At 38.3% G+C, this 23,221-nt stretch overlaps 1 protein-coding gene across 6 annotated transcripts in view; it reads right to left on the bottom strand.

Annotated features, from left to right (window-relative positions):
• Positions 1–1,830: 1,830 nt before the first annotated feature.
• Positions 1,831–23,221, bottom strand: part of ccdc91 (coiled-coil domain containing 91) — an 85,431-nt gene continuing 64,040 nt past the window's right edge. For 5 of the 6 annotated variants that reach the window (XM_062981989.1, XM_062981985.1, XM_062981986.1 and 2 more), the window contains 5 exons: positions 22,884–22,976; positions 21,936–22,004; positions 20,449–20,625; positions 17,512–17,625; positions 1,831–2,937 (listed from right to left, as the gene is read on the bottom strand). In XM_062981989.1, the coding sequence (XP_062838059.1) occupies positions 2,803–2,937; positions 17,512–17,625; positions 20,449–20,625; positions 21,936–22,004; positions 22,884–22,976 (588 nt within the window). In that variant the 3' untranslated portion in view covers positions 1,831–2,802. The remainder of the gene's footprint in view (positions 2,938–17,511; positions 17,626–20,448; positions 20,626–21,935; positions 22,005–22,883; positions 22,977–23,221) is intronic. The other variant, XM_062981987.1, reaches the window with a different exon arrangement.

The following is a 23,221-nucleotide window of genomic DNA, read 5'->3' as shown; positions in this document are numbered from 1 at the left end:
TAAAAAGAAAAGTATTAGAATACGAAATCATCCAGCAATTAAAAGGAACACCAAATAAATAGATCACCCTTCCCTCAAGGCACTTCCACTTTTTATCCCACCTCAGCTTCCCTGGAGTGCATCTATGCTGTAGATGTTCTACAATATTAATTATACAAGGCTTTATTCTTCTTTGCCAAAGAATACTAGTGCCTCCCCAAACATCAAATCCCAGGATTCCATACCACTGGGCTATGGAAGTTAAAGTGGCTTCCCAACAGGAAGGCAACTAAATGTGATGGGTGTGCTGCCATCGTTTTCCATTTGCTCACCTTTGCCTCTCTTTGTATGGCAGAAGGAATGTAATTCTAGCAAAGCTAAATGCTCTGGGGAAACTCTCTCACGTTTTAGGCTCACCCTTCCCTTGGAGGCAAGAGGCACTGAAGAAAAATACATCTTTCTCCTCCACACCCTTTTCTTATTTGCCTCCTCTTTTCTTCTAGAGAGGTAGAGGAGTGCAACTGTGGCAAGGCTTGGCTGTGAGGGGAAATTCGTTTACTTCTCCAGCTTTCTCTCCCCCTTCAGATGGAGCACTAAAATTACCATAGATTTTCACTCTGCAATTTGCGCACTAGACTCAAATAAATGTGGAATTTTATATCCATAGTCTTGTTTAATTTTAGTTTCAATTTGCATTAACTCTTTTTTGAATTCCAATAACTATGACCAGGCCTGTAGCAAGGGGGGGGGGGGGGGTTAGAGGTTCAACCCCCCCCCCCGAAATTTTTCAGGTTATAAAAAAACCTGGTTTACTCATGAATTTTAACTGGTTAACCAAATCCCCATGCTAAGTCTATGAGACGCAAAACATTACGAGTCCCTCCAGGCACTATCTCAAGCAGATATTGACAGGTTTGTAGTGGGGGTGGGGGGTGCTCAGGGTTCAACCCCCCCCCCCCCCCCCCCGAAATTTTCAAAACACCTCCTGAAATTTTTTTCTGGCTACAGCCCTGACTATGACAACATTTGAAGCTCTGACATTTTCAAAATATTTGTATGAAGCAAAAGCAAGGGTAGAAGGTAGTAGTTTCACTTTCTGACAGCAAATATAAATTGGTCACTTGCTGCAACTGGCTTATCTATTCTTGGAATGTGGATTGTTAATTACAATTCTTTAATTTTTAGAATGATTTAGTTTTGAGTTTCCTTAGAAGTATCTTCAAATTAGTAATATTTTTTCAACTTGTAGATTACCTGGCCTTTACCCCTCTCCAGCAGCCCAAAATGAAAGGGGGGGGGGGGGTCTTAGCCAGCTAGCAAGTTTGCTTTTAAATCTTCTAGTTGACTTTAAACTGTTAAGTGAGAAGTAGAAAAAATTGCCTTCAGTTGAAGAGGTTCATTCTTCAATCAAGTTGATTTATAACACCAGTGGAATGATGGTCTATACAGGAGTTTTTTTTTTCAGTTTTACAGTTGAGGCAAATACTGCAGAGGGCCTAAGGTGGCAACCCAAGCCTCTGTCTTATCAGTTTTATCTTCCTTTGGGGATCACAGATCATTAAGAAAAATATTGGCTCATGGAGTTAGTTCTCTGATGCCATTTATGCCTAAAAGGCATAAACTGCCCATTTTGGAGACACCAAATTCGATTTTTCTGTGAATTGCTTCTCCTCCACATTAAGACAGAGTGAGTGAGAACTCTCACTCCAGGCCATGTCTCTAAATATTGCAGTGTTTTCAAGGCAACATGACAAGAAGTGATATTATACATTAGAGAATAGTATGACAATAATCACTCAAAGTGATCCCATAAGAATGAGCCCAAAATCAGAAGCAGACAACAGGGGCCTATTCCAATGTGTAAATTAATAACATTTTATTGTTGGAAATAGTATTTATTGCTAAATGCAGGACAGTTTAAGATAGGTATGTGAATATTGGATCAACTTATAATTGCATTGACAATAACTCCATGATGATTTCTCAAGAAACCATACCATTTATACATGTAAAAAAAGTTATGAAAATCTTAAAAGACACTTTATCTTTTGATTTGATTCTAAAAAAAAGGAACCAACAGACTTTCAGACTCTACTCAAGACTTTGAATACAGTCTCCACTGTCATATCAACCTTCAGAGTCTCCTTGCATAAAGTAAGATTTTAATCCAAAACCTATTGAGAAAATAAGCCTCTCTGAATACAATAGGATTCACTTCCAGGTAGCATTTCTGAATGTGTGGCTAATGTTTTCAAATTAAAATGTCAGGAATCCAAATTTCTGCAGTACTAGTTCTATGCTCCTAAGAACATTTTGGGAGCTTTGTTTTTTTTCTCAATTAATGGAGTTTTAAGAAAAAAAGCTTACATCTCAGTTACTATTCCTGAAGAACAAACAAACATTTAAGATCAGAACCTATGTTTTTGACTGTATTTCCGTTAGTGAAGATTATTCCTTCCACCTTTTGTTTGAAGTCAAACTTGTATGGCATAGTTTACTACAGCCATACAGCACTCTGATAAATATATTTAGTGTTGAAAATGAGGACATCAAAGAACTTCTATTTAATGAATTTTATACTTAACTAGGACTTAGCAATTACTGCAATTATTATTGAAATTATGTGGAAGCAGCGCATCAATAAATTCATTATCTTCAAATACCTCATTTGACTAAATTTCATAAGGCCATTTGTCTTGTTGACAGCATTGCAAAACTGAAAATCAACAAATGAGATCACTGAGCTCATTCTGAATTATTAATGCGATTCCAATCATCTCAAAGAAATTACCTCCAGCATTTAGTGTGGACACTTCTGTCATCTTAAAGTGACGTTTTATCTTGTTCCGTAACTGTTGCAGTATATTCTTCATTTAATAAGGAGTTTACCTGTTTCTGTGCACAAGAAAGGAACAATTCCAAACTGGATAGGCTACGCTGACGGATAACTTGATCAAGCTGCTGGGACAGAGGAAAATATATTTAGGAGAATGATCTGTTTATAGAAGGATATACAATTACATAAGAGATCAACATTTTACTGTACCTGTATCTTAACATTTAGAAATGGAGTATATTCTATATTGTACACTGCACATGACTGATTTACCTCTAACTTCAAATATGAAAGATTAAAACAAAAGCTACTAATGACTTTGTCCATGTGAAGATAACTTTGGTTATTATGAGGCAACCAATGGCTTTAGACTATTTATGTAGGCTGGTCTACTACAACAACAACAACAATAATAATAATAATAATAATAATAATAATAATAATAATAATAATAATAATAATAATTTTATTTTTATATCCTGCCACCATCTCCCCAGAGGGACTAGAAAGTTTGGCCATCCAAATGACAGAGCTGGAGATTTATAATCTGAAACATCTGGTTTCCAAAGCATGTCCAGTATTTCTCCACTCCTGCATTAAATAATATCATGGATTATCAGTGGGTTTCCCTTAAATCTATGGTGGTGGTGGTGGTGGTGGTGGTGGTAATAATAATAATAATAATAATAATAATAATACACTTTATTTATATTCTGCCCTATTTCCCTGAAGAGACTCATGGCAGATTCCAATTACAAAGAGGCAAACATTCAATGCCTGAATACAACAACCAATACAAACATAATAGGAAAAAATAAACCAGTATATAAGAACAAATTATAACATGGCATCTAAAATAAATTGTATCAACATGAAGTGAAACAACAAATAGAAACATCAAATAGCCAGAGCCGACTGCATTCCTTAGGAGTTAACTATTGCCAGAAATGTTAACTGGGCTAGCAAGGTAAACATGGCCCAGATACTGGTAGCAGATAGTGATCAAAGATATAGTAATATTATTATCTAATCCTCCTCCTCGTCATAAGCCAGTGAGCAGAAGTGTGTTTTCAGTTGTTTTTTGAAAGCAAGGAGGGAGGGGGGCATCCTTATTTCCTTAGGGAGGGAATTCCAGAAGTAGGGGGGCCATCACTGAGAAGGCCCTTTCTCTCGTTCCCACCAGTCATACTTGAGAGGGGGTGTGACCGAGATGTAGTGATGTCCAATTTATCAGGAAGAGTAAGATTTATATAATGAAGAATCTACTTTTACAAATGCTGAAAGAAATGGCCCATCATTCCCTCTTGTTAGTGAATTCTTCTAACATGGAAATCTGTCAGAAGCCAGTGGCCTCCAGATACTGCCATAACTAAATCCATTCATAGCAACTGGCTAGTGTGATTAGATTTATTTATGTAGTAATTAATATCTTAAATTACTCCCAGTATACAAATCTTTTGAAAAAAAAACCAATATAACAAGTCTCAGTATAAAAGTTAAAATACATTTAAAATACAATTAAAACTTGATTTAAAATGCAAGTGTCCTTCATCTACTAGCTAGCAAACACGTCCTTATTTACATAGGATTAGAGTTCTCCAAGGTTTTGATGGGGCATGTCACACTTTTTCTCATTTTGTTCTTAGCTTTATTGATACACTACCTATATTGTAATTAAAGCATAAAAAGCCACATTGAAGAATTAAAATATTGATAGACTGAAGAGTATCAACAACACTAGAACAATTTAGAACCAAAAATTAAAAATGATAAGGGATTTAAAAATGGTAAAAATTAAACTATACAACATGCTAAGGTTTGTTATATTTTAAATACTTTTAAACTGTTCTTATCAGTGCTTGATTTCCGAATGATCTTATTTGAGATGCTATTTTTCTCTTTAATTACTGATTAGATTTAGATGTGTATAATTTGTAATAATCTGTTTTGAAGTTCATCTACACTGATGTAAAAATTATGCTTGGCCTCTCATTTTCTTAGTTCACATTAGCTTCAGCAAAGACTTTGTTAAAAGTCATACAATCATAGTATGGCCTCATTTTCCCCTCTACCATTAGAAGTGCAGACTGAGAATTGGCTACTAGAGATATTAAAGCGTCTAAAGATTCTGCTTTTGAATTCTAAAAACTGGGTGAAAGAAAACTTGTCAACTTTATTTTGAGTTTTGGTTGAGGTTTGGAACCATCAGACTCTTGTGAGAACATTGTGAAACCAACCTATCAATTTGGGGGACAGATTGTGGCAAACCAAATAATTTTGTGAGCCCACAAACTATCTGTTTATATACTAGAAGCAGTTACTGCGTTTTCTGAATGCCCCCTATTGTTAAGCAAAAGTTCACTATTGTTAAGCAAAAGTGAAACTTCACTTCACCTTACCAGGCAAATATTGATCACCTTCAGGGACTACACCGAATTCCTTCTTTCCTCTCCTTTTCCTAATCATCATCATCATCATCATCATCATCATCATCATCATTCCGCTCCCACATACAGATGGTATGAACACTGGCAGCTGGTAGCTTGCATGCCAGTGGGCCCATGAATCCACCCTAGTTTTTCTTCTTCTAAATGTATATATGCTTGAGGCACCATATGATTACTTTCCAACAGCAGATGTCCATGCAAACTGCCCTTATAAACATGCTTGCCCTAATACCCAAATAGTAACTAGTTTCCTAAATGAAATTACACACTTAGTATTCATATTATATAGCATATAAAGATATTAGTCTACATCACAAGTTAGTACTAAGTACAGTAGTTTGGGGATATTAGAGGCAAAAGTACTTTGGCCACATAATGAGAAAACAGGAAAGCTTGGAAAAGATCATGATGCTGGGGAAAATGGAAGGAAAAAGGAAGAGAGGCTGACCAAGATGGATGGATGGTATCCGTGAAGTGACTGGCCTGACCTTGAAGGAACTGGGGGCGGAGACGGCCGACAGGGAGCTCTGGCGTGGGCTGGTCCATGAGGTCACAAAGAGTGGGAAGCGACTGAATGAACAACATCACCACAGTAGTTTTGTAAAACAGAGGTTTTTTATATATAATGGATTTCCAAAACCTGATCAACTGGTGTGATATGTCAGACACCTTATAATTTTACCAAGTGCCTTTTCTGTTTTCAAAAATATTTTACAAGACTCAAAAATATTATAATCTAAATAAATGCTTTCTTGGAAAAATAGCTTCCTAACCTTAAACATAATGAATTGTATGGACTGTGACAGAAATTGAGAAAATGGAAAGCTTTAAGAACTTTGCAATCCTCACAAGATGCCATATATTGTAGGGGAATTTCTTATCCTTTCTTCCACCACCTCATAAGGGTAGTACTTCTAAGTGAAAGAGGGAAAAGGTTGGAACTTCGTACATTTAGGGGTTTTCTTGCCAGATAGTTTGATCAAAATATATGACTGAGGTGCAGGATCAAAGTTTGTGGTGGAAAAACCTCAGTTCAAAAGAGTGAAAGCAGAGAAAAGAGGTAGCAGAATAGTCAGTAACATGGGAATAAAGGAAAGCTTGTAAGAGCAAGCTTTGTCCTATACTTAATAGGTTCTTTGATCCACAAATCCACTAAACATGAGCAGGAAAGGGCAGTAGGTAACTAGTCATGGTTGAGTGTAGTGCAGCAATATTTTAAGGAACAAGATTTTGGCCTGCCTCCTGAAAGTTCTGTGGTTTGATCTGGCACAGTAATACAGTCTAGATGAGGAGGATGCTGAAGAACTATGATGCTACCATTAGAAGCAGGACTTGTTACAACTCCTGGTTCTACTGCAGAATGCTGGGAGAAAATAGCATCCTGTTGCACCCTGACTGCCAGCAGAATATGCTTCCACTGCCTAGCTTGGCTGCTAAGAGATTTGAGGAGCTAGTCAGGAAACAATATTCATAGAACTCCTTTCCAGCACTACATTTCAAATGAGTTGATTTTCTCCCTATCAGTTTTCTTCACTATCCAGACTTTACATACAAATTGAAAATATAACTGTATAGACAGGCCTCTTCAACCCGTGGCCCCTCAAGGTGTTTGCGCATCCAACTTCCCAAAGCCCTAGCCACCTTGTTTAGTAGTCAGGAATACTGGGAGCTGAAGTACAAAACACCTGGAGGACCGTAGGTGGAAGAAGCCTAGTATAGAAAATCATAATTTCATTGTTCATTATTTTCCACTGATTTCTTGACTGCATCTCCATTGTAATGAATAAATGAACAAAATATCAAAAATCTTAAACTATTTAAATATCTTCAACACATACTTTAAAGTTATATACATAATCTGTCGTCATTATTTTTGTTTTCTTAATGTTGAACTGTAAACCTGCCTTTGAAATTGATTTTCTTCAGTAATTGTTCCAAACTTTTAATATTTTCTGCAAGCAATTGAGTACAGGCCTGGTCCAACGTGGAAGCGGACTAAGCCGCCACGTTGGGCGCACGTCAAGAGGGGGCACTGTCGAGCCCTCAACAACGCCCCTGTGTAAATTTACTGAGGAAGGAGGAGATGGAGGCGGCGGGAACCATTGCCTCCCTCCTCGGCGAAGGCCTCAACTGAGGCCTAGCTCTTCTTAGCTAGGCCTCAGTTGAGGCCTTTGCCGAGGAGGGAGGCGATGGTCCCTGCCGCCGCCGCCTCCCTACTCGGCAAACGCGGAAGCAAAATCTTAATTTGATACATAATAACCGACTTTGATTCAGAATTCTTTAAATTCCTTTCCTTTTTTGGGGCTTAATATTACATTTGTTTTCTAGTGTTCCTTTTTAAGTTTGGAGTTTTGCTGGACGAAGCACCCTCTCTTGAAAGCTTTACTCGCATCCCAAACTATTCTAGATAAGTAGAACTTACCAAAGATTACACAGAACATGAAGGACGGGCTATGAGTTGTTTTATAACAGTAAGGAAGGTTTATGATGTCATTAAAAATCAAAACAGGACAGGCACCTGATCCAGATGGTTTATTGGCTCTATTATAAATGCTTTGAGAATGAATTTTTATTACCTTTGCAATACTATTTTGCAGAATTGAAAGATTCCTGATATTTGGAAATAAGCTAATATAAGTATTAATACTGAATGACAACCAAGAGTTGACATTAACAGAAAATATTCAATAATTGCATTCAATAAGGCTAAACATTATTTATTATTCCAGCTGAAAGATTGAAAACAGTTTTCCAAGATCCTCTGAAGATGTCAGCCACAGTTGTAGGTGAAATATCAGGAGAAGATGTTGCTAGAACATAGCCATACAACACCCCGGTTTTCCAAGACTTTATCAATGGGGACCAGTGTAGGTTTTTACAGTGTGGGTAAAACTGCACTATAGACTACACTGAAAAGTAGTGTTTCTTGGGCTATCTGATGTAGAGAATCAGCAATTTCCCCCCAGTATGCCAGGAACCATATTGGTGTCCATTAACTGCCTCTTTCTTTCAGTCTTTCTGTTTTTCTTTCTTTCCGGGACGCTTTCCTATTTCCAGCAGCCGATGGCTCAGGGAATGGAACTAGCTTATCGAACATCACTTTAGACTATTGCTGGCATAGAGGATGACACTTTTATTATATAACTTGCACCACATTTCTATTTGCTTACTGAACAATTCAAAACATATTTTATCTCAAGCTGCATGTATCTGATGCACTACAGCCAATTGGTTTTTCTGAGGTGAGCCAGGTGTAACAACTCATTGTACACCAGAACTTTATACAAATCCCTTACTTAATCCTCTGGGTTTACACTCCTGTTTGAGTAAGAGCAAGCAGCAGTATCAAATGCTCTAGAATCTCAGTGTAAATGTTTTGTTAATCTTATAAAAGCCACAAAACAGGCCTAGCTGAATGAGCATGAAAGTGAGCTTGGGAACTCTCCATGACCTTGTCTGCACTATCACTCTTGGCACTGAGATGGTGGTCACAAGGTCATAAGAACTGGTAAAGTGACAGAAATTAACTTGTAAGACCTTTTTTATATGTATCAGTTGGACCAATCTGTGTTCTGCGGCATTTAGTGTTTCCAGTGCTTTGATCAGCAATGTTTGATACAGATCTCTATGACTGCAGATAGATTACAAAATTTTGTAAAAAAAAAAACTGTTTCCAAGTTTGGACATTTCAACAATCCAGCATGTTTTTACTTTTTAGTTTTAAAGTGTCTGGATGTTAGGGAATAAGCAGAACAATGAAGAAGGGTTGAAAGTACTTGAGAGAACAAGTTATTTAAAAACACTTGACAGCTACATGCTTAAAAGCAGAGAAAGAGATCTGTTAACATATGTTGGTGGTAAAATGTAAGTTTTGGAAAACTATCATTAACATTGCCTCTGAGAAAATATAAACAGATGTTCTGAAATTAAATCCTTGACTTTGCCCTCTGCATGCAGTTTGCATGTCAGGTTGTAGCTGAGACCTTGCATCAAATGCCAAATCAAACACTATGGAACAAGACAGAAGAACACCTTATTGTTGCTATTTAGTTATACAGTAGAGTTCCGGTTATCCCTTCCCTTCAGTAAAGGCCTGACAAGGGCTCGCCTCTTGGGAAGCACCCCGCGAGCGTTGCTAGGCAGCAGCAATTGCGGGGCGCTTCGTTCTCCCTCTCCCTCTCCTGAACTCGAACTCGGCGGCACCTCAAATAACACAGAGCCTTGGTTAACCGGAGCTCGGTTAACTGGGGCTCTACTTTATTAAATCATAGAAAAAGGACAGAGATCCATAAATCTGAGGCTTAAATATAGGCATATATCACTTAACAAAGCTGCTAACAAAGAAGCTCTTCCATATAAAGATTTGTGGTCATTAAGCGGAATACATGAGTATCAATCCTGGATGCTATAGAACAGGGGTCCCCAAACTAAGGCCCGGGGGCCAGATGTGGCCCTCCAAGGCCATTTACCTGGCCCCCACCCTCAGTTTTAGACTCAGGCTCATCCAAAGTCTGAAATGACTTGAAGGCACAACAACAACATTCCTACTTGATTATCCCATTGGCCAGAAGCAGGCCCACACTTCCCACTGAAATCCTGATTAGTTTACAGTATGTTGGTTAAAATTATTTTTATTTTTAAATATTGTATTGTTATTTCATTTACTAATATTGTAAATGAATGATATGGTAATAATATAATATATTTTGTATACATAAGATATTGATAATAATATTATAATATAATACAATATAATATTTATTTATTTATTACACTATTTCTACCCCGCCCTTCTCACCCAATAGGGGACTCAGAGCGGCTAATAATAATAATAATACAATATAATAATATTAAATATATATTATATATTAAATGTAATATTACTAATAATATTACGGTACAATGGTATAGTACAATATAGTAATATATAATGCTAATATTGTGCTATGTTAATAATATAATATATTGTATGCACATACAACTTGTAAGCCGCTCTGGGTCCCCTTCGGGGTGAGAAAGGGTGGAGTATAAATGTAGTAAATCAATAAATAAGTAATTGTTGCTGGGGGGGTTTTTTGCACCACAAATAAGACATGTGCAGTGAGCATAGGAATTTGTTCGTTTTTTTCCCCCAAATGATAATTCGGCCCCTCAACAATCTGAGGGACCATGAATCGGCCCTCCACTTAAAACGTTTGAGGACCCCTGCTATAGAAGGTTCAAATGTTTTTGTTTACTTATACGAAGGCTTGTTGTCTCACTATACATGTGCTTGTTGTTAGTTTTGAATCAAATGTTTGCTGAAAAATGTTGAATTGCTATTCTTTATCATCAAACACTATATTATATATAAATAAATGAATGTAGTTTCATTTGTAGAATGTAGATAGGCTTTTACAAATCACAACCAAACTGTTACATTCACAGTATGATACAAAGTAGTTACATTCACAATATAATGAAATTTGTTTTCTTCCTGAGAGATTAGTATACTCCTAATCCACAACTGGTTTCAACTCCCACATTGAGTCTTTGTCTGGTGGTTGGGTAAAGAGTTCTATTTCCAAACAATGATACTCTGCTTGAAATATTATTCCATTGTGAGTATAACAAATAAAAATTTAAGCAGAGTATCACTGTTTGGAGATAGAACTCTTTACTGAACCACCAGATGAAGACTCAATGTGGGAGTCGAAACCAGTTGTGGATTAGGAGTGTACTCATCTCTCAGGAAGAAATAAGAAAACAAATTTCATTATATTGTGAATGTAACTCATACCTTGAATGTAACAGTTTGATTGTGATTTGTAACAGCCTACTTGGAATCTACATTCATTTATTGTATGTAACATAATGTTTAATAATATTTAACATCTTGCTATTATTCCAATAGTGGATACTTGTCAGTTAATCCCCTTCCACTGCCGTTGCTCACTATCTCACTTCGTGTTACCCTCTGCCATACTGTTGCTCCCATTTTTCTTACTATTGGCCTTTATGCTGGTATGGTTTGCATGAAATTTTTGCTTCTTTCTATGGATGAGCCCAAGGCAGACCTTGCAGTTATAGTCAAACTACTGAAACTTCCTTTGATTGTATTCCCAGTAAACCCACTTTCTGGAATCTTTCATACGCGCCCAACAAAAAATGCAGTGAGGTGAAGAAGCTAGGCATGAGCGATCCATGAAAAAAATGGTTCTAAACTTGCTTCTAAAGTAGGGGGCGCTGGCGCTTCATGAGGACTCCCGCCCTCATTTTTTAGCTATCTTCTTCAAACTTGGTACAGTGGTAGAACCCACTTAACACTGCTAGCTCACCAAAATTCAGAACGTTTGCCTTATCCTCTGATTTTTGGTGAATTTTCATAGCTTTTATAATAAACCATTTTTAATAATTGCAGAAATCTGTTCCTGGTTTGAAAGTCTTATTTCCTGTTTAATTGGGTTGTCTTTACTTTGAAAGTCATTGTTCTATTTCAGAAACTTTGTTTTTGTGGCTGAAACTTTGTTAAATTGGTGGACAGTGTCCCAGCAAACCATGATATGCTCTATGCCCCCTGTGCAAAGACAAAGTTCAGGAAGTGTCATAAATTTTGCCATGTTTCTATGACAGAAACAATTAGGAAATGACATTTATCACCCAGGAACAGAAATCATAGTACACTATCAAATCATTCCTGACAGATGGCCATCAGCCTCTGAATAAGGAAATCAGTTCATGGTTTGAAAGTGCTATTTCCTGTTTCATTGGCTTTTCTGGGGCTGAGAGTGTGTGACTTGCCCAAGTGGGTGGGTAAGTGGGGAATCAAGCCACAATCGGAGTCCAACAGTCAAACCTCTCCCTCCCTCCCTCCCCCGCTCTCTCTAAACTTCTCATACCTTCCAAGAATTCACATACCTTATGAAAGTTTGGTCAAGATGGCCAGAGGAGGGCAACTAAAATGATCTAGGGTCTGGAAAACAAGCCCTATGAGGAGCGGCTTAAAGAACTGGGCATGTTTAGCCTGCAGAAGAGAAGGCGGAGAGAGAGGAGACATGAGGAGGGCCATGTGTGAGGGGAAGGAGGGCCATATGTGAGGGGAAGGGCCATATGTGAGGAGGGCCATATGTGAGGGGAAGTCATAGGGAGGAGAAAATAAGCTTGTTTTCTGCTGCCCTGACTAGGAACTATGGCTGCAAACTACAGGAAAGGAGATTTCACCTGAACATGAGGAGGAACTTCCTCACTGTAAGAGCTGTTCGGCAGTGGAAATCTCTGCCACGGAATGTGGTGGAGGCTCCTTCTTTGGAGGCTTTTAAGCAGAGGCTGGATGGCCATCTGTCGGGGGTGCTTTGAATGCGATTTCCTGCTTCTTGGCAGGGAGTTGGACCGGATGGCCCACGAGGTCTCTTCCAACTCTATTATTCTATGATTCTAAGTGAGGACAAAAGGAGGTGGGGAATGTTAAGAGGAGAGAGGGCCTGGGACATCTGGGAATTGTAGTTTCAAAGTGGGCATAGTACTATTGGAGAAACGTCTGCTTTAGCCCAATGCTTTTATAATTGGGGAAAATTCAGAGGCTTCGTTCTGCTTAATTTTTAAATCTATTGAGATGAAATTTGCCAGAATGGAAGCAGATATTCATAACTCTATGCCTATCAAGTTTCATAATGTTTGACCCATCCACTGATTTTTTGGGAATTTTCAAACAACATTTTTTTAGAATGCTACCAGAACAATGGCCCCGCCTCTCCGTCCCTCTTCCTTCCGCCCTGATTGGCTGAGAGGCATGCCAACATGGCTTCACCTCTCAGAGGGGCTACAGCTACATCCGAAGACATCAGAGACAGACGAAAAAAAGGTCCTTTTTATTCAAATTCTTAATATTTGGAAGGCAGTGAGCAGATGTTTCAAAACTCGTTTCAAAAGTGCTTTCAAACCAAATTTGAAACGAATTTATTGGACTAATGAAAATTTTGCCCAACCCTAGAAAAAGCACTATTAAAATAAGACCCCCATAAAGGAAGTTGATGTATTTCCCACTCCTCCTTCCAACTGGCTGGGTGAAGGATGCCCCGGCTGGCCTGCTGTTGTTCCACTAACCAGTTGCCCCTGTGGCAAAAGCCATTCATTCAATCAATCATGGGTACTTCACTGTTAGTTGCTTCTGTCCCTCACTGCTTTAGTCTCTCATTGTCTCCTTGGTCATTGCCACCAATGTTCTTAGCTTTTTATCTACCCAACACTGCTCTTGCTCTCACAACATTCCAAAAGTAACTGGTGAACATTAGACAGAACAGGTAGGACTTCTAACTTGAACTGGGTGAAGCCAAAATCTGAGTTATTCTGGTTAGGCCCCATCCGTCCATTGATTAAAAACCCAGATTGAATTCATTGACAGGTGGTTCCTGCTTCCCTGCAAGGCCATACTAAGCTGCCCTGACTCCTGGAAGGAAGAAGTCAGCTGGGTACCATGCTGAAGGGGCAACTGCCAGTATTCTGCTCCCATCTTGGACCACAATATCTCTGTGTACATCACAAAGAATACTTGTTAGCAAAGTATCCCAGTTAGCCAAAGGAAAGGTTAAGTCAATAATCACAGGTTTTCATATTTATCATTTTGTTATGATTAGCAATCAACCCTGATATCAAAATAATAGAATCTGAAGTATGGCTCTTCAAACGTTATTGAGTCATGAGGACTTTGTAGAAAATGCCAAGAAAGACAGCCTTTGAATATCTTGAGCCACTTTCAATAAGGAAAATTAATATTATTATTGTAGAATAAATACTATATGCGATTGTAGGTTATTATATTATAATTATTATAATGTATATTATAATAATGCAAATGCGGATGCGTCCATATCAAGCCACTTGCAACTGTGACAAAAAATACAAACTTACTCCAATTAACAATAACACCCCTTTCTGATACTTTTTTTACTGCTGCTGAACCCCATCTGTAAGTGCCTTAATGTTTTTTCTACTTTCTCTTTTAGATTCTGGACAACATGGCTCCTGACAAAAGAGCCCTTGAAAACTGACCTCTTTTCTTCTTGTTAAAACCAGTTTCTACAGAATCGAAGGCAGGCTCAGAAAGGCTGAAAGGGCTTCAGGAATCCTCCCAAAAAGGCTAAAAGTAATTTTCAGTGTTCTATGTGGAGCTATAGCGGGAGACTTCTCTAACAGTAGTGCACTAGATGGCATTTTCTCGTCAACTGTTCTCAGCCAATGTATTTTACAAACAAACACAAATTGAATTTTTGAAACACACACTTTTGGAGATGAAAATTAGCCAGAAAGTAGGTTTTGGCATATCCTTAATGGCCATGAGCTGCTGTATCAGAATTCATACTTGAATTGAAATGAGTGGAGTAACTTTGTGGACAACACATACAATTCTCTGTCAAATGTTTGTCATTAAATTTAGGGAATGGCACAGTAACAATGGTGTGCGTGTAAGCAAAACAAAAATATTTGCAAAGTTTGGCTTATATTTAATTTGAGGGTTAAATGTTTTCTGAAGTTGGCAGGTACAATTAATGTGTACCAAGCCACAGGCTGCGTTTCTTCGAATGCATTTTGTTCTTAGGAAACAGACACTGTTTTATGAAAGGAAAATGAGTGTCACAGTCAGCTTAACTTTGACTGTGGTGGGTCCTGAATCACGAGATCATAAAAACCATTCCTGTGAACATTTCTCATTTTAGAAACCTTTTTTGATCAGAGGACATTTCAGTTCTGATCGCTATTCTGCTTGACTTTTGTTGCACCCTCTTTGAATATACAGAACATCAGAAAGTAGATTACTCCATCCTGAATTTAACAAATAAGAGAAATATTCAAGTATATATTTTAGAGTAGGTCCTTATTTATCTCAGGAAATTCTCCTCAGAAAATTGGAATGAGAAGTAACTGGACGAAGCCAGGTTGCACCATAACACTATTAGTCAGCTATTATAATGTGCTGATTTGAAGAATTCAAATAAAAAGATGAGTTATACCAAGCTAAATCTTCTCAATATTTTTTCAATCCCTATCTGACCCCCCCCCCCCCCCCCAATTCCTGGCCTTAACAAATTGTTTAACAATTACTTGAGGGTTATATCCTAGCTCCACTGTGTTTTGCCTCAGTTTAACCACTTCACTGATACATACAGTTGTTTTTAATCCAAACTAAAATCAGTTTACAAAGCCACATGGGATGCCCTTCATATAATCACATTAGTAAGGGGGGAGGATGTTGCTACTGTGTGCATGTTTTCACCAATTTGATTTATTTATGTCCAGTCATATGAACACTGACTGTAATAGGCGAAGGTTTTATCAGTTCCTGCCATGCATGGACACATTCACATAATCAAATAGTCTTTATGTGTTCCTTTAATTGTGACCTGACCACCTATCTGCACACCTACTGCATTGACTGCATACCTGGGCAGAGACAGGAGACAGACAAGGTGACTTGGTATCCCCATACCACAAAGAACTTGCCACAATTTATTATGATCCACACAGTCAAAGGCTTTAGTCACTGTCCCTAACCATCTGAAAACAATGCTTTTGACTTTGTGACTATTAGTTAGTTATTCTTTCAAAATTTCTTCATTCATACACGTAATAAAAATGAAAATGTGTATGTATCTATGTGGCACAGACAGCCTCCAGTCCCCACAAACAGGCTATAATTCCCAGTGCTAAGGAGCCACCAAGTCACTCCATCAACTGACATTGCAGGTTACAGTGAACACAATGAACATGTAGCCCAACCCTTGCCAATGTCCTTCCCAAACACTACAGCCCACCACCCAAGGAATGTGTTCGTTTGGGGACCATTTCATCCTAGATTTTGCATTTTCCTTCACCACAGGCAGGCATCCCAGGGTTCTCCATTGCTGTGAAATTTGCATGACCCTGCCTACTGCCCTTCCCTTTCAAATCTGTCTGCATAACAAACACAGCAGAACTGAGCAGCAACTAAACTTACTGACGGAGTTTGGGGGACTGACTCCACAAGGTGGAAGTTGTAGTTCACCCTGCATCAAGTCAGAGCATTGTGACTCCTACTGGGGAATTTAGAGGAGTTGTAGTTCACCTACATCAAGAACACTATGAACCCAAACAATGATGGGTCTGGACCAAACTTGCACTACATACCCGACAGGTCCAGTTTGGAATACTGGTGGGTTTTGAGGGGAACTGGCCTGGACATTTGGGAATAGTACGTACTGGGATTTATAGTTTACCTGCACTGAATGAGCACTTCGAACCCCACCAATGATGGACTAGGACCAAACTTTGCACACAGAGCCCCCATAACCAACATAACATATTGGACAAGTATGGGGAAAAGGGAGTTATAGTTCACCTGCATCCAGAAAAACAGTGACCCCCTACCAACAATGGACCAGGACCAAACTTCACACAGAGAAGCCTCATAACCAACTGAACATACTGCAGGGGTTTGTGGGAATGGGCCTTGATTTTGGGAGTTGTAGTTCACCTGCATCCAAAGAGCATTGACCCCAGCCAATGGATCTGGACCAAACTTGGCACACAGACTCAACATAGCCTGCTGTGGATACTGACAGATGTTTTGGGACAATTGCCCCGGAAATCTGGGAGTTGTAGTAGTTCACCCCCATCCAGAGAGCACTGCAGCCAGGCAATGATCAGCCAAGGACAGATCTGGACCACACTTGGTACACAGATCCAAAATGGCCAACTTTGAATACTGGCAGGGTTTGGGGAGGATTGACCCACGATTCTGGGAATTGTAGTTCACCCACTCCAAACTGAAAATACTTAACATTCAAATACAAATAATGCCTTTTTCAAATAACCTGGGCATTGCCGGGTCCTCAAGCTAGTTTAGAAATTTAAAAAAGTCTAAATATTTGTATTAGTCCCTAACATTTCTAAACATCATGGCTTATGGAAAGAGCAATAATGCATAGGAAATTAATGCAGTGTTTGGAGGAGGACAGTTATACAATTGGTGACTTATCAACTGTTTTGGAACTAAGGAAACTGGTTTATGTTGAACTGGCTAGCTACTTTCAATCATCTTTATTGAAACTTGACATAGTCATACAGTTACATAGTCCAACAGTTTCCAGTCTTGCTCTATGATACTAAAATAGCCATCCTTATCAGATTATTCAGAAGAGCTGATCACTCATCTTAAAACCTGAGGCCAGGAAATAATCATTTCTTTTTGTACCAACACGGCCCTATTGGAACAAGTGTTCTACAGGAATAACTCACCCTTTTCTGTTCTTTGATATATTCCATTAATTCTTTTCTGGATTGTTGCACAGCTTCCTCTATAGCTTTCTCACATTTCTGTTGCTGTTCGATGAGTACTGCCTTTACGGTTGCCTGTTATTTTAAAAAAAGATGAGTACCCTGATTACAGTGCATACATATTTTGCTTTAAACAATAAAAAGCAGGAAGACTGGAAACATTTCTCTATTTAGTACATAACTGATCTGAACATCAGTCTTGAGTCCACATGGTTTGTGCTCCCCTTCCTGTTGTTTAACTATGGAAAGCAGAAATAACAAGTTTCTTACCAGCAACTTCAGTTCTTTGAGTGGTCATCTTTGAATTCAAACACAGGTATTGTTCTAAGCATGCACAAAAACAGTTGGGATCTACTACAGCTGAAGAGTATCTCTATATGAAAGTCCTGCTCCAGTGCTTTATCGTGACTGGCAATGAGTGCTGAAATGCTCAGTGAGGGAGACCATGCAACAAAGAATAGGTCAGAAAAGCAGAGACTGACAATTGGATAGAAAGAGGGAAGGAAGTATGAGTTGACAGACAACTTCTTGAAGAACCAGTTACAAGAAAGCAACCTATTCTTTTTTGTGGTCTCTGTGATCCAAACACCATCATGTACAGGCAAACTCCCATTCAGAAAACAAAAAGCCCTTAAAAGTCAATAACTTTTATTTAAGGAAAAAATTGACTAAACATTTGTTGTTTGGTTTGAAGGATGAAGGAATTCAATTTGGTCACAGGCTTCTATCCCATTTGTCAATGAGCAAAAACATTCCCTCTCTGGCCTCTTCTACACTGCCATATAATCCACATTATCAAATCAGATAGTCCACATTATCTGCTTTGAACTGATTATATGAGTCGACACAGCCATGTAAATCAAATCAGATAATCTAGATTTTATATAGCAATGCAGAAAGGGCCTTTATTAGAACATTACAACAATATAATGTTAGTCCTGTCTGTAGATCTTATCAACCTCCCAACAAAAATCTTTGTGTGGAACTTCCAAAAAATCAGCAAGAGCCCACATATCTTCCCTCTACTATTCTGGTAGTTTTTTCCCCAGTCCTGGAGGTCTACAAGTGCCAGTACAACCAAAGCCATTTGCTTGTTGCTTGCCGATCTGGCTATTAAATTTTCCGATTTCTGAGTTTAGGATTTCAGTTTTCTAGTTTCTGGTTCACTGTATATCTTTCATATATGCAGAGAGGTTTCTCCTCATTGATCTCGATTTGTCAAAAAAATTGGGCTAATTGAATGAGAATAATAGAGTTGGAAGAGACCACATGGGCCATCCAGTCCAAACCCCTGCCATGCAAGAAAAGAACAATCAAGGCACCCCCAATAGATGGCCATTCAGCTTCTATTTAAAAGCTTCCAAGGAAGGAGCTTCCACCATGATCTGGGGCAGGCAGTTCCACTGCTAAACAGCTCTTACAGTTAGGAAGTTCTTCTTAATGTTCAAGTGGAATCTCCTTTCCTGTTATTTGAACCCAGAAAACCAGCTTGCTCCCTCTTCCTTATGACATCCTTTCAAACATTTAAACTTTGCTATAATGTTTAATCTTCTCTTCTGCAGGATAAACAAGTTTCTACATCTTTGATCATTTTAGTCACCCTTCTCTGGACACATTCTAGCTTGTCAATATCCTTTCTGTATTGTGTTGTCCAGAACAGGACCCAATATCCCAAGTGAGGTCTGACCAAAGCAGAATAAAGTGGGGCTATTACTCCCTCAATCTAGACACTGTACTCTTATTAATGATGCCTAGAATCACACTGGTCATTCTAGCTGTTGACTGATGTTCAGTTTATGATTTACCAAGACTCCTAGACCCTTTCACATGTACTTTTTTCGAGCCAGGTCTCATTCATCCTCTATCTGTGAATTTTTATTGCCTAAATATAGTACCATACATTTCTCCCTGTTGAAATTCATTTTGTTACTTAGTTCTGGCCCAGCTCTCTAATTTCTTATGGTCATTTCAAATTCTGATCCGTCCCAATTTGATGTCATCTGCAAATTTGATAAGCATGTCTTCTATCCACAGAAGCCTTTTTTTTCTTTCCAGGATGAAGAGGAGCCACTGGTAAGCTATTTTTGGGTTTGGCCAATTAAACAATTCCCAAACTACCGGTCTAGCCCAGATTTTATTAGGTTCTTTGTGAGAATGTCATGGGGATCTTGTCAAAGGCTTTACTGGAATCAAGATATGCTACAGCATTCCCTTCATCTACCGAACTACAACTCCTCTAAATTCCCCAGTAGTCATCAGAGTGCTTTGACTTGATGCAGGGTGAACTACAACTTCCACCATGTGGAGTCAATCCCCAAACTCCTCCAGGAAATTTAGTTGCTGCTCAAGTCTGCTCTGTTTATTATGCAGACAGATTTGAAAGGAAAGGGCAGTAGGTGGGGTCATGCAAATTTCACATCAATGGGAGAACCCTGGGATGCCTGCCTGTGGTGGAGGACAATGCAAAATCTAGGATGAAATGGTCCCTAAATGAAAGCATTCCTTGGGTGGTGGCTCGTAGTCTTTAAGAAGGACATTGGCAGGGGTTGGGCTACATGTTCATGGAGCTCGCTTAACGGCAATGTCAGTGGAAAAGAGTGACTTGGTGGCTCCTCAGCACTGGGAACTATAGCCTGTTTGTGGAGACCGGAGGCTGTCTGTGTGAGCAGACACCCATGCCACATACAGATTTTCACTTTTATTATAGAATATAGATATAGATAGAATACAGATATAGATAGATAGAATATAGATATAGATATATAGATATAGCTATTGAAGGAGCAATATTGAAAGAGTACACACTAGAATAATTTTTTAAATTATGTAATAAAAACCATAAATATTTTAAATTAGCAATAAATGAGCATGATAAACAGGAACATAAAAACAACAAACCTCATTGCATTGTCTTTCTTCTTGGACTGCATTTTCAATAGCTTGAGCAATCTCTTTATGATCTTTTTTCCGCTCAGCTTTCCATATTTCCCTTTCTTCTGCGTGAAGTTTTTCCATGCTCTCCCTCTCTGCTTTTATTGCTGTCATAACTGAAGCTTGCATCTCCTCTTTTTCAATCTACAAATAAAAGAATGTGGACAAACTGAATATATATTAATACTTAAACTATTTATGTATATGTGTGCAAAGGGATGTTGCAAAACCTTACAGATTTAGGGAAAGAATTGTAGCATAAGTTTATATAGACTGCTTCATTAGATGCATAGGATAATGTGCCTATAGACAAAAATTTATGCCTATGAAATTAGCAGATGTATCTGTGAATTTTAACAGAAATTAAAAAACTTTGGGATGCCATGATAAGGTAAAAAATTCAGGTTTAATGATGGCCATTGAGGAACAAAGATTTTTTTTCGTGTCAGGAGCAACTTGAGTTGCTTCTGGAGTGACAGAATTGGCCGTCTGCAAGGACACTGCCCAGGGGACGCCTGGATGTTTTGATGTTTTTGCCATCCTAAAGCCAAGATGAGTAGATAACCGTATGAACATTGGAAGGAGTTCTTAGAATGTGGTATGATGCTGAGAAATAGAAAGGAGTAGTGATGAAATGGTCAAGAGAGCCCTCATGAGGCTGAGGTGTTAACTAAGGTTATAATATGTGTCGTGTGGCAGGAAACCATTATCTCTGTTCAAACCACTGCTGATGGACTGAAATTTGTGGATATATTATGCGGTTTCTCTTTCAAAACCCCTTTGGAGTTTTGTTTTGTTTTTTGTTCAAGGACTGCTGAGATGGAATGTTCTATGGTTTTATGAAATCCTATTGCTAATGTTTGATTTATATCTATTTATCCTCTGGTGCAAAGATTGGTCTGTTTGCCCAATGGACCTTGCTACAAAGCCGGTTGCCAATTCTGCCCATTCATCTATTCAGGAAATGTATAATCACAGGACCTAATCACATCACATACAATATCACCTTCAGCTGCTTATCCTTTAATGTGATATGTCATTTCAGTGAACAATGCCCTTCAGAATTTTACATTGGGCAAATAATCCAGCCTGTGCCAGAGAATAAAGGGACAGTACTGAAGACACAAAAATCAGTTTTAGAAGACCTTGGTGTTCTTTGATCTTTCATTGTAGTAATCCAAGAACAAAAAAAAACTGGAAATAAACTACAGAATTGGGATATAACCACAAACTCCTGTCCATCAACAGTGGGTTGAACACACAATGGTTTCCTAGTACAATAAAGATCACATAACACTAGCTAACACCCCAGCCGCATGAGATATGTCTTGCAGTATTAGAACACTACAACTGAGCATGATCATCACAAGAAAAAGGAAAGGATCAAATTTCATTACCTATGAATCTTCTATAACTCAAAAAGCATACAGGTCTAACAACCAATTTCAAGCTACCTTTATAGCAGCTGCCAAGGCTTCCTCATTGGTTTTCCTTTCAGTTTCCATACAATTTTCCAATATTTCCTACATAGTATGAAGAAAAAGATAAATCAAGCAGGAAAAATACGAGTTATTCAAAAGGATATTGTTTTTAAATATATATATTTACTACAGTGACTTTAAAATATTTTAATACACAATTTTTGTGGTTGTGAAGTTGAAGAAAATTCTCTCTCAAAACTAATTGGCAGCCAGAATAAAGATTTTACTTTTGTGAATGTTCCGCACTTTTTGCTTCAGCTCTTGTTTTATTTTCCCATGGAAACAAAGTAGTTTCTAGTTTTAGTTTTATGCTTGTTTTTGATGGGGCAAGACACTCACGCCTGGACTAGGTCAACACTGATGAGAGGGAGCCACTTTGTAATCAAGGAAATAATCTGGAGCCCAATTCTTACAAGGAAAGATCAGAAAAGGTGCCAAGGCAACCATAGCAGTTCGTGCTGGCTCTTGTCAAAACTGCACTGCCAAAATTACTGGTACTTGTGCCAAAGCCATATCCTTCTTCTGCATCCACCCTATTTACAATGCAATTGATATGTTTTCCTCCATCCCCAAAAGCCTCATTTCTCACTGAGTTGCAGCCGTATCAAGCTTATTTTGTTCTTTGTGATGGAAAAAGTGAAGATACTCTGATATATGGTCTCGTGACTCTCTATGATGCACAAGAACATTCTGGCACACACACACATCATAAACCAATCATAATTATTGTGGTAAACTACAAGGCAACTATACAGCTTCAGCAAAAATGGCCATAACCAATACGGATATAGCCTCCAAATGGTTGAGGATATCCAATGCAGCCTCCTGACAAGAAGTATTCTAAAATAAGAGGTCTATTAATCTCAATAACACTCTGACAGCAACAGCCTGAGAAATGCAGACTTCACATATATAAGATACCTTGTATTTCTGAAACTGCTGAAACAAAGACTCTTCTGATTTTTTACCCAGAACTTCACACTCCTTGTCCAACATATCAATAAGTTTTTGATGCTGTAAAAAAATGATCTTATTGCAATGATTTGTATTTTTAAAAATGAAAATGCATAAACATTTAAAACATTTGTTAAGTTAGAACAAATAGGACAACTGGTCTTTTCATTCAATGATGAACAAATGATATTAATTGTAGCTAGGAGGATTAAAGGAAATCATACATTGTATTCAGACTTGGAATTAAACACTAAAAGTTAGTATAACAGTTAGCCCCTGACACATCAGCTTTCTCACTATTTCAA

This window comes from Anolis carolinensis, chromosome 5 (genome assembly GCF_035594765.1).
Source record: "Anolis carolinensis isolate JA03-04 chromosome 5, rAnoCar3.1.pri, whole genome shotgun sequence".
Taxonomy (NCBI): domain Eukaryota; kingdom Metazoa; phylum Chordata; class Lepidosauria; order Squamata; family Dactyloidae; genus Anolis; species Anolis carolinensis.
The sequence above is the reverse complement of the archived record's forward strand: the minus strand, read 5'-3'. Positions and strand labels throughout refer to the sequence as shown.